The sequence below is a fragment of the Pelophylax lessonae genome (genome assembly GCF_965119305.1).
Source record: "Pelophylax lessonae genome assembly, chromosome: 6".
Taxonomy (NCBI): domain Eukaryota; kingdom Metazoa; phylum Chordata; class Amphibia; order Anura; family Ranidae; genus Pelophylax; species Pelophylax lessonae.
Window position 1 is genome coordinate 273,189,526 of NC_138773.1, and position 12,848 is coordinate 273,202,373.

The following is a 12,848-nucleotide window of genomic DNA, read 5'->3' on the forward strand; positions in this document are numbered from 1 at the left end:
CTAAGCCGGAATTGGCTTCGATCAGGTCTCTGATTTAGTAACCCGGAAGCGACATCGTGATGTTTCGGTTTACTCGCCAGCCAACGGCGCCGTTTTAAAAAAATCCAAAGTATTCAAAAAACGTTGATTTTGCTGTTTTGAATACTTTGAAGTGCAAAGGGGATTGGGGAAAGAGTACCTGTCACTGCCCATTACTGTCACAAGGGATGTTTACATTCCTTGTGACAGCAATAAAAGTGATCAGATTTTTTTTTTTTTTTTTTTTAAGGGACAGTGTAAAATAAAATAAGAAAAAAAAAAAAAAGTTTTTTTAAGCGTCCCCTGTCCCTGCGTGAAAAGAAAACACATATGTGAGACATGCCCGCAAATGTAAACAGAGTTCAAATCACACATGTGAGGTATCACCGCGATCGTTAGAGTGAGAGCAATAATTCTAAAGACCTCCCCTGTAACTCTAAACTGATAACCGATAAACGTTTGTAAATTGTCGCCTATGGAGATTTTTAAGTACTGTAGTATGTCGCCATTCCACGGGTGCCTGCAATTTTAAAGTGTAACATGTTAAGTATCTTTTAGTGCCGGTTCACATTTGTGCGATGCGGCAACGCTGCGAATATGCAGCATGATCCGCATCGCATCCGCACCTCTGGCAGTTCCCACTGCCATATGCGATACGCAGGGGGTGTCAATTAAATGTTAACGACACCCCCAGTTGCGATCGCATATCGCAGTGCGATCTGCAAGTTTTCACAGAATCGGATCGCACTAGTGTGAACCACTATGCGATCCGATTCTGCTGCGGATAAAAAAAAGCCTCATGTGCGACTTTAGTGCGGATGCGGTGCGAATTCAGCCATACAAAGTGTATGGCTGAAATTTGCACTGCACATGAGATCGCATGTAATTTAGGAGCAGTGCGCTCCTAATTACATGCGATCTCCGCGATCGCACAAATGTGAACCGGGGCTTAGACCTAGGCCTGGTTTTTAAGTGGTTAAATTTGGTGCTATAATTAAACGGAACTCTCCTTTATATTTACAGCAAGACTTCCGGGCGAAATGGAAAGAGCTGCAGATCGTCTTAAGAAAAGAGCATCAACTGCTTTATGGTAAGAGAATCAGTTATTAATTAGTCCCTGCTTATGATATTTATGTATAACTAAAATAATGTAGATTTTCTAGAAGTATATCTTCAGCTAGAACTTTTTTTTCTATACTGAATATAGTAGAGAAGTGTTAAAACCCCTGTCAGCTTTTTGTTTAAGATTCCCTTTTACTTCTTGTCCCCAACATTTAAAGTGCTATTAAACCCAAAAATGAAAATGTTACACATGGCAGCTTAGCAAATCATAGAGGTAGAGGCTGCATTACTTTTTTCTTTATTTCACCCGGTGAAGCGACCAGTAACACACTTCCTCCCTTAGGCTGGGTTCACACTTCATATGGACGTGGCTCACAGCAGGGGGCCCGGTGCCTCCCTGTTCTCCGTTTCAAGAATGAATCAGGCTCAAATTTTTGCCTGAATTCAGACCTAAAATGTAGCCAAAGACGCACAGGACCCGTGTGCAATCTGCTCCGCAGCCGCCATGGAAATGTGTGAACCGGCTCTATTGAGAACTGGGTCATGCGAATTGGATGCAGGGAAATTCCCACTAATGTGAACCCAGCCTTAGGGTGTCTCCACTCCAGATGAAGGAGCAATGGAGACACTTTTGAACAGCAGCATTGTTAGTCTGGGGAGAGTGTTAGATGTGCTAGGAGATTTAGATTCACTAACAAAGTATTGTTGAACTTCAGATAACACTTTATAAGCAGTTACAGCAACGGTTTTGTTCCTTTTGGGATAAAGGACTTTATATGAATTGATAAAAGCTGATCATTGTAAGCATTCCTGTCAGTGTTAAAAGGTTTGTCTCAACCACCAACTGCCACTTTTGGTGGACAGTTTGGTTTGTTAAAGAAATCTCAAAAATAACAGACTTACTAGGCTGGATCACCAGGTGAAAGTAAAGGGAAAAAAGTAAATAAAAAGAAAACTAATACAGCCATTACATCTAAGGATTGGTACGTTTACATTTTTGTCTTTGGGTTTAATACTGCTTTAAGTGAGGTAAATCCCCTCTTAGACAGTTCACTCCAAGTGTCTCCATTGGAAAAGCTCACTTTTTTTCTTGCTCTGGTGACAACTGAAAATTTGTGACTTTCCTTTACAGTTCTGATGGAACTTAATGAGGGTAAATGTCCTTGTTGAGGAAACAGACAGCGATAAAAATATGATAGGGTACTCCAACACTGTCTTCTGAGTTACCCTCTGTTGTCCAGCAACAGTTATTTTTGGGGTAATGGTGCCTGTTGTCATTTAACTCACTTCCTGTGAGCCCAGGATGTCAAGGACTTACCTCCTGGGGGTGTGTCATGAAGCCACTCTGGGTTTACAAGATAATGATATGGATACCAGAGCAGTAATAAACCTAACAGAAAAAAATGTAATGTGTTGCAGCTGACCAATCCTTAAATGTGGTGACCTGCATACTTTTCATTGTTTGGGCTTTTTTGTCCTTTATTTGCACCTGGTGATCTGGCCAGTAACATACTTCCTGTCCTAGGTTGTCACCATAGTACTGGAGGAGCAATGGACCCAACCTTGGACAGCAGTACTGTCAGTCTAGGGAGAGCGTAGTGTTAGATGCAGGGCTTTTTTTTCAGCTGGAACTTGGTGGAACTCAGTTCCACCACCTCTGGCTCAGGCCCTCTGCTCCCTGCTCACCACTATCACTTGTAAACAAAAAAGTTCAGCTTCTGTGTTTACAAGTGACAACTTGTCTCCCAACGGCTCCCACAGAGCTGATATCCTGAGCGGCTGCCACTGAGTGCAGGATGAGTACAAGGGAGATGCAGGTGCCTAGGGATAATCTCCCTGCAAGTGGGAGATGTAGTGGACAGGTAGGTACTAGAGCCGGCTGGGTGCAACATAATTAAGACATAGGGAAGATGGTGGAACTTTAAAGAAAAGAGAAGATGGGGGCAGTAGAAAGGACGTGACAAGCAGAGGTCAGAGCTGAAGAGGGGTGAAAGTGAGATGTGGATAGGAGATGGTAGAGGTATGCAGCTGTAGAGGAAGGCTTATTTCTGCACTCTGTGTGTAGTGCCCCCCTGAACTCTGCACTATGTATTTAGTGCATCCCCAAACTCTGCACATAGCGCACCCCTGAACTCTGCACTATGTACGTAGCGCACCCCCAAACTCTGTACGTAGTGCACACCTGAACTCTGCACTATGTACGTTTCGCACCCCCAAACTCTGCACGTAGTGCACACCTGAACTCTGCACTATGTACGTAGCGCACCCCCAAACTCTGCACATAGTGCACACCTGAACTCTGCACTATGTACGTAGCGCGCCCCCAAACTCTGTGCGTAGTGCACCCCTGAACTCTGCGCCCTGTGTGTAACACCCCCCCCCCCCCCCCCCCAGCTCTGCACTTTGTACATAGTGCACTCCTGGTATTTGTTGCCCCATTTGTTGGCCCTTCCATTGTTGGTAAAATGTGACCACACCAACTAGTTGTTTCGGTTTGGAGGGTGTGTGTGCCGGGGGAGGGTTTTTTTTTTTTTGGGGGGGGGGCTAGTCGAGTTCCTGCACCTATTTTCTGAGAAAAAAAAGTCCTGTTTAGATGTACTAGCAGATTTAGATGGACTTGACTAACAAAGTAAAGCAAAACTCCAGCTAACACTTTTTAAGCAGTAAAAACAATATTTGTTTTCTTTTTTGGAATAAAGGTTTTACTAAAACGAATAAAAGCTGATCTCTGTAAGCACCTCGGTCAGTTTAACAACCACTTTTGCTGAGCAACTTTTAAAGAAAGCTAAAAATTAACAGACTTACTGACCGGATCATCAGGTGAAAATAAAGGCAAAAAGCAAAGGAATGCAGCTACCACATCTAAGAATTGGTATCATGCATTAATTAAAATGTTTGATTTTGGGTTTAATAGTACTTTAAGTCACTATGTGAGCACTGCAATGGTAGAAGACAGAAGAGGAGGAAGAGGACCCCATGTAACACATGATAGACGTGGAGACATGAAATAAAAATATTGTATATTTATATAAATTAATTATATTAATTAAATTAACATTAAAAATTAATAAACAAAAATAAAAGCTGTGGGGGATGCGTTGGGGGGATTGTGAAGCATGAACTGGTCTTTAAACGCATAGAACAGCAAGCTGGAAAAAATGTGAAAGTACTGTTAAATATGACTGTCTAGTACATATTCAACAACTCAAAATATGTACTTACTGAGAATACACTACCATTTATTCATGAAAAATTAATAATCTCAATAAAATTAATTACATAAACTGGAAAGAACAACTAAACATTTTATAACTCAAACCGCAAGCCTAGTTAACGCAATAACAACTAATAACAGTAAGCCACAATTCTATCATTAAAACTTTTATGAGACATTTGAGAAATAACCACCTATGAAATACAGATGTGGAAACATTTACTGCAAGAATTAGTGAATACATCAATGGCGCTTTTCCACTGCATGGAACCGTACCGATTCGGCACGCTTTTGTGCTTTTCCACTGCTGGTACCGCATGGTATAGTATCGGAACGGTTCGGTACGGTACGGTATAGGTTTGCTTTTCCACTGCATGGAACCGAACGGTACGGTACGGTATGGCTCTGAAAAAACAGTACCTACTCGATTGTGGTTCCAACAGGTACCAAACTGGTACCATATCCCACAATCCTTTGCATGCAGTCACTACTAGCCACTGATTGGTCAGAGAATAACACCCACCCCGTTGTTATCCCACCCACTTAACTTTAGTACTACTTTAGTGGAAAAGCAGACCTATACCGTACCGTACCGAACCGTTCCGACACTATACCAAGCTGGCCCAAACCAACCGCGCTGTATAAAATGTATGTAACATTAGCTACAAAGAGTCTGCAATGCAATGTTCCCGGCAGCAGTATGGGGACTTCCCGTCTGATCCCAGGACAACATTGAGTCACAGGAAGCTTTGTAGTTTGTCAATAAATACAAGACTTCCTCTGATTAGCTAAGGTAGAGATCCTGACATCATCTGCCTGTCTATTCAGATGAGCCAGTGAGAGGAAGCCTTGTATTCATTGATTAAAATACAAAGCTTTCTGTGAATGGCTGAGCTCTCAGCCCAACTTGATTTTGTCCCAGGAACAGGATGGGAAGTCCACGTAACGGTGACAAAACAGACTACACAGAATGTATTCAGTGCTCTCATTGGTCACATCTATTTGTAAAGGAAATAGTTTATTTGGACCAGCATGGCCCAATTTACTATTTAAAGTAAACGTAAACCTGGAGTTTGGCTTTAAAGCTCCACCCTTGGCAACACATAATGCAATACAGTAAACCCCCCTCCATTGCGGGGGTTACGTTCCCGGACCCTGCCGCGAAAAGTGAAATTCCGCGAAATAGAAAAACCCTATTAAAATGCATTGTAGGCATGTTTATTTTACTGTCACTGTATGTGTAGAAGCATTTTAAGGTCTTTAAACACACTTTTAAAACAATAGAAACTCATTTAAACACATAAAAGATACTAAGAGACAGAGCAAGAGCTATGGAAAACGCAAAAATATTTCATTTTTAATGATTTATATAGTAAAATAACATTACAAAAAAAAAACGCGAATTACCGGGACCGCAAAAACTGAACCGCGATGGAGCAGGGGATTACTGTACTCCTATAGGGTAAGGCAGTAATGTAATACACCAGTTGGCCACAAGGTGTCCCCTTTAGTCTGTTAGCAGTGTTGAAATCTAAGAGCTGTCTGGGGATGGGTAGCAACCCCTTGACCTGTCCATCATGTCACACAGGGAGCTAAGGATATAAAAGAAATTTAGAGGACTTTGAGGATTCTGACGGGAGCAGCCACAGAGTGAAGTAACACTAGCCATTATTTACATTGGATGGAATTGCTCGAATTGAATTACAGTGCATCCGGAAAGTATTCACAGTGCTTCACTTTTTCCACATTTTGTTATGTGACAGCTTTATTCCAAAATGGATATAATTCATTATTTCCCTCAAAATTTTACAAACAATACCCCATAATAGCAACGTGAAAGAAGTTTGTTTGAAATCTTTGCAAATTTATTAAAAAAACAAAAACAAAAAAAAAATCACATTTACATACTTTACGTAAGTATTCACAGCCTTTGCTCAATTTTTTTTGAAGTGCCTTTGGCACCAATTACAGACACCAGTCTTTTTGAGTATGATGCTACAAGCTTGGCACACATAATTTTGGGCATTTTCTCCCATTCTTTTTTCCCCTCTCAAACTCCATCAGGTTGGATAGGGAGTGTCGGTGCACAGCCATTTTCAGATCTCTCCAGAGATGTTCAATTGGGTTCAAGTCTGAGCTCTGGCTGTGCCAATCAAGGACATTCACAGAGTTGTCCCATAGCCACTCCTTTGTTATGTTGGCTGTTTGCTTAGGATCATTGTACTGTAGGAAGATTAACCTTAGCCCCAGTCTGAGGTCCTCTTCAAGGATGTCTCTGTATATTGCTGCATTAATCTTTCCTTCAATCCTGACTAGTCTCTCAGTTCCTGCCGCTGAAAAACATCCCCTAAGCATGATGCTGCCACCACCATGCTTCACTGTAGAGATGGTATTGGCCAGGCGATACGCGGTTCTTGTTTTCCTCCAGACATGAAGCTTGACATTCAGGCCAAAGAGTTCAATATTTTTTTCATCAGACCTGAGAATTTTGTTTCTCATGGTCTGAGAGCCCTTCAGGTGCCTTTTGGCAAACTCCAGGTGGGCTGTCATGTGCCTTTTACTGAGGATTGGCTTCCGTATGCCCACTCTACCATACAGGCCTGATTGGTGGAATGCTGCAGAGATGGTTGTTCTTCTGGAAGGTTCTCCTCTCTCCACAAAGAAACGCTGAGGCTCTTTCACAGTGACTAAGGCCCTTCTGCCCCGATTGCTCAGTTTGGCCAATCGGCCTGCTCTAAGAAGAGTCCTGGTGGTTCCAAACTTCTTCCATTTACGGATGATGGAGCCACTGTGCTCATTGGGACCTTCAATGCCTCATATATTTTCTGTATCCTTCCCCATTTGTGCCTCCATACAATCCTGTCTAGGAGATCTACAGACAATTTCTTGGACTTTGTGGTTTGGTTTGTGCTCTGACAAGTACTGTTAACTGTGGGACCGCATATAGACAGGTGTGTGCCTTTCCAAATCATGCCCAATCAACTGGATTTACCACAGGTGGACTCCAATCAAGTTGTAGAAACATTTTAAGGATGATCAGTGGAAACAGGATACACCTGAGCTCAATTTTGAGTGGCATGACAAAGGCTGTGAATACTTACAGTATGTACATGTGATTTTTATCGATTTTTATTTTATTTATTTATTTATTATTATTTTTTTCGGTTTTTATATTTAATACATTTGCAAAGATGTCAAACAAACTTTTTTCACATTGTCATTATGGGTTATTGTTTGTAGAATTTTCAGGATAATTATGAATGTATTACATTTTGGAATAAGGCTGTAACATAACAAAATGTGGTAAAAGTAAAGAGCTGTGAATACTTACCGGATGCACTGTATGTAGTGGGCAAACTTACTCACCACCAGGCTTCCCCTTCAGGGGGCAAACATCATTTAGGACTGTTGGGAGAAAGGATAAGCCGCATTCCTCTTATTGAGGAATATTTAGACTTTGATCCCTTGGCAATGGGCACAGGTCTCAGCACTTGCTCTCTTAGACTTACAATTCCAATAATTTACTCTGTTTATTAGGAAATGTGCCACCATTGTGGGAGCATGGCTGAGTGGATGAAATTCTGTCATTCCTTGTCTATTAAAGTGATACAAAACACACTGCTTACTTTACATTATCCCTTCAATTTCTGTATGTGGATGATGGCACTGTAATTATTTTAATGAAAAAAAAAAAAAGAAAAAACATCGAAGTGCCTTTTTCCTAACTGATAAACAGCTGTCATGTGACCCAGATATTTCCCAGCCTGTCTCAAGGGAAATATTAGCAGGAGGAGCTTCTAGTCCTCTGCTGCTGGTCCTATAAAAAAAAAAGCCTTTGGAATACATAGTAAAAATAAATAAATAACATCAATAAACAGTGTTAAGTTGTCATAAAAATATATATTTGAAATCAAATCTTTATTATTTTGTGGAAATAACATGGTGTGGGTGGATTTCTTGCAGTCACAGGTTGTGTCACGCTCCTCCAGCCTGTGTCTTAGAAAAAAGGGAGGTAAAGGCACCATTAATCTACATGTAATAACCCGCTCCTATTGTGTTTAGCTGGTTAGTAAGCAAGGAGGGGGAGGGAGGGAATGGGCTGTCATTTGCCACTGTGTATACGCCCACATTTGTGACTCTATAGTCTCATGGGCTGCTCAGATGTGATAGGGAGGAAATGCTCAGCATAGAAACTCACTGAAAACTGAGCATGTGCAGAGTTGCCACCACAGCTGCAAAATCCCTAGCTGAATTGGGGACATGAACAGAAGGTGAAGATATGGCGCTTTTCCACTGCATGGAACCGTACCGGTTCGGCACGCTTTTGTGCTTTTCCACTGCGGTACCGCATGGTATAGGGTCGGAACGGTTCGGTACGGTATGGTATAGGTTTGCTTTTCCACTGCATGGAACCGAACGGTACGGTACGGTACGGCTCTGAAAAAACAGTACCTACTGGATTGTGGTTCCAACAGGTACCAAACTGGTACCATATCCCACAATCCTTTGCATGCAGTCACTACTAGCCACTGATTGGTCAGAGAATCACACCCACCCCGTTGTTATCCCACCCACTTAACTTTAGTACTACTTTAGTGGAAAAGCAAACCTATACCGTACCGTACCGAACCGTTCCAACACTATACCATGCGGTACCGCATTGGAAAAGCAAACCGGGCCAAGCAGGGCCGAGTAGAGCCGAGCCGGTACTAGCCGGTACTTGCAGTGGAAAAGTGCCAATAGAGAGCAGCAGGATCAACCAGGTTTCTGCAGAATACAGAAACTAATCTCATAGTGATTGAGTGAGTATGAACAGCATGTAATACCCAATTTATTGATAGTTTAGTGACATTTTAAGTAAACGTGTTGAAAAAGCATCAAGTAAAAGCAGTCTGGATATTGCCTGATACTTCTAACCATAGAGGACGTCCCCTGGATAGTGAGCAAGCATGTGTCCTGTGGCTGTGGGGTCCCTAGCCATTGGTTCAGTGGGTTGGCTATGCCACAGAGTTCTGGTTGGGCCACTCTTGGTTTCCTTTAGGGTGTTCTAAGGGTAGGAGCCAACAATGTGCTCCTACCCACCGGCAGGTACACACTATATGAGGATATACTATGTTCATTTTTATTTCAGAGGCTTGCAAACACATTAAAGAAAAAGTAAGAAAATGGTCAGGTAAAGTAACTGTCTAGAATTTTATGACTGTAATGTCTTTAATTCTTTATTTTCAGGGTCTGTGAATGAGCGAAAAATACGAGAAGAGTTGAACTGCCTTCAGTTCAAAATGACTGAGAACCCAACACCAGGTTCCTTCTTGAACAAATATCGGATGTCCAGTTCAAGCAGCACCAAGAGCCACGCTGGTTCCATAACGCTAAGCGAGGACGGTTTGTGGTCCATGTCTGAATGTGAGGAGGATTCGGGAAATGAAGCCTTCAGTCGGCAGTCTAGTATTGAAGAAGATTGTTTCATCTTAAAGTTCAATGGGCTCTCATTAAGGAAGTCTTCACTAGCACGCCATAGAAGCATTAGCATAACGAGCAGTGAAAGTGAACCAATGTCACCAAACTGGGACTCTATAAGCCTCTCAAATGTTTTTGGGACATTACCTCGGAAAGGCAGACGAGGGAGTATCAGAAAACATTTCCTGAAGTTCATCCCGGGTCTCCAGAGATCGGTGGAAGAGGAAGAATCTCCTCTGTGACTCTTGTACAATAGACAGAAAACCAGCATTAATACATTAAAGCAAGTGATTACATGTACTTATCTGAAGAATGTATTCTGGAGGTGCCTTGATTTTAAGGAAGGACAACTGTATCTTCAAATAAGGGTGGATATACTAAAGGGATATACAGTACACCATTTCTAATTACAAATAGGGACAGACATACATTCTAATCACACACTAGAGGAAGGAGGGGTGTCACATACCTGTATGAGGAGCCCAAGATGATGAACGTGGCCTCTTGCACAATTCCCATTAAAGCAACCCTGGAGTTAGAGACAAGGACTACTAGGACAATGGAAGGGCAAAGGTGCCAGAAACCGGGGACCTAAACTTGGGAGCGCAGGTGTCAGGTAAGCAGAAGCACAGCACTGAGGGCACTCCAAGTTCACTCAGTCCAGTAGAGAGCAGAGCCGGGTCAGAAGTGGCGCTTTTCCACTGCATGGAACCGAACGGTTCGGCTCACTTTTGTGTTTTTCCACTGCTGGTACCACATGATACGGTGTAGGAACGATTTGGTACGGTACGGTACCGTGGCGCTTTTCCACTACATGGAACCGAACGGTACAGCTCTCTAAAACAGTACCACCTCGATTGTGGTTCCAAGACTTACCATACTGGTACCATATCCCACAATCCTTTTGCAATCGTTGTTATCCCATCCACTTAACTTTAGTACTACTTTAGTGGAAAAGCAAACCGTACCGAACCGTTCCAACGCCGTACCATGCGGTACCAGCAGTGGAAAAGCAAACCGAGCCAAGCAGGGCCGAGTAGAGCCGAGCCGGTACTTGCAGTGGAAAAGTGCCAAAGGTGAGTTAGGTAACAACTGGGCAGGAAGGCACTAAATAATGAGCAGGATCAAGGTCAGAGACCAGTAAAAGTCAGCAACGTGCCGGCAATGAGGTACACAATTGATAGTCAGAATCTTGGTCAAAAATACAGGCTGAGGTCAGGAATACAATAAGGCAGTAGACATAAACAGGTATGGGCAGTCCAGAGGTAGGTCAATAACGGAGTCAAGCAGGTTTCAGGATCAAGAATAACAGGGACAAAGCTGAAAAAACATTCAGGCCACATGCTGAAATAGTCCACTAGGCACTAAACTCTGTGGTGGATGGACACAGGATTGTGCGTGAGCATTTTTGCTTTCTTAGTTAGGCGTCTATGCCCCGAAAAAAATGTTTGCGTTTATGCATATGCACCTGAAAATGAAAACTATCTCTCTGATGGCTGACAAGAGGTTCCTGACAAGTGTGTAAGGTGAGGTGATAAGGAGAAATGGTAGCAGGTCTTCTTTAAGCTCGCACAATCATTGTCACTAAGGCTCCATGTACACGGGACGTTGGAAATGGCCGTTTAGGAGCAGTTGGGCGTTTTTTTCAGAAGCCCCTGAACGCAGCTCCATGTTATCTTATCTGTCCATGTACACATGGTCGTTTACAGTCATTTGCAGGCAGTTGCGTTCAGGGACTTTTTTTTAGAACGCAATTATTTGCGTTCGAACGTGTGTTTCCCGGCGTTTCAAACGCACAAACGCGACCGAACGCGTCTGAACGCGACCGAACGCGATGACCCGTGTTTAGCATTCGCGTTTTTCCATTTTAAAGGGGAATAATTTTTTTGACCTCTAGGAACGGTTCTAAACGCAAACGCCCACAAACGCCCGCTAAACGCGGGTGCAAACGCGACCTAACGGACGTTTCAAACGTCCTAAAAATTCCAGCATTCAAAGGGACTTTTAACAATGTCCCGTGTACATGGAGCCTAAATCTTTCACACAAGGTCTTCTTGTCCAGTCTCGGAAAACTCTCATCAGGTGGATCTCAGCAAACTATAACTATGCTTGTGGAATTGTTGAGGAATTGTCCAACAGTGCACGAAAAGTTCATCATTGTCCTTTAACCCAGGCAGGCAACCTTTCATTTCTGAAGGTAGTTTCCTCATGAATATTCCAGGGGGCTATAGTGCTCAATGTGCTAAGGACCCCCAGTTGTTCCTTCATCAGAAGATCAATCAGTATCACTTATCAGCAAGCCTGTTCAGTCTGTTTCTGGTCGTTGCATGCACGAAGCTCCTCACATTTTGCTTTTTCAGGAGGCAATTTTTATCTTTTATCAAAACTGCATACAGTAGGTATGAATTTTACCAGTTCCAACATTATCCAAATGGGGTGGTGCAGTGAGGAGGATATATGACAGCAAAGTGCTGTACCCTATACCAAGCATTCAGATTTATCTTTGAAACAAAAAATCAATGATACATAATATGACAGAAGAAAGCATGACTGATAAAATTGGAACTTCTATGAAACCAGCAGAAATGGATTCCAAATGTGTTATATGTTTACACAAACAATGATAGTCAAAATTGCAAGGTTTGAAGTAGGCCTTCACTTGCCCATGCAGAGTAAGGGCTCTTTCACACGGTCCACCTCCATAGGCGGATCCGTGCTGCTCAGCGGGGATCATTCCGCCGATCCTCGCTGAGCCGGCGGATGACAGCTCCGTCTCCGCTTGCAGTGCGGAGAGGGAGGTGTCACAGCTCCCGCTGCTCTCTATGGGGGATCAGATGAGAGCGGACCGCCTGTTCACTCTCATCTGATCCGATCCCTGAACGGATGGAAAAATAGGATTTCCATCCGTCCAGATTTCACGGACAGGATCGGATACGGATGGCAGCGGGTATCAGCGGAGGTGTCTCTGCTGACATCCGCTGCCCATAGAGCTGCATGGAGGATCCGATCAGATCCGCCTAAAAAAGTGACAGGTGGATCTGATCGGATCGCCCGTGTGAAAGAGCCCTTAGGAACAGATTCACTTAAATGATGC

The 12,848-nt window shown here is 43.0% G+C and overlaps 1 protein-coding gene across 1 annotated transcript in view; it reads left to right on the forward strand.

The window, feature by feature from the left end:
• CYTIP (cytohesin 1 interacting protein) overlaps nt 1–10,335 on the forward strand; it is a 65,463-nt gene extending 55,128 nt beyond the window's left edge. The window contains exons 7-8 of the mRNA XM_082260675.1: nt 1,042–1,108; nt 9,524–10,335. Of these exons, the coding sequence (XP_082116801.1) occupies nt 1,042–1,108; nt 9,524–9,996 (540 nt within the window). The 3' untranslated portion in view covers nt 9,997–10,335. The remainder of the gene's footprint in view (nt 1–1,041; nt 1,109–9,523) is intronic.
• The last annotated feature ends 2,513 nt before the right edge of the window (nt 10,336–12,848 follow it).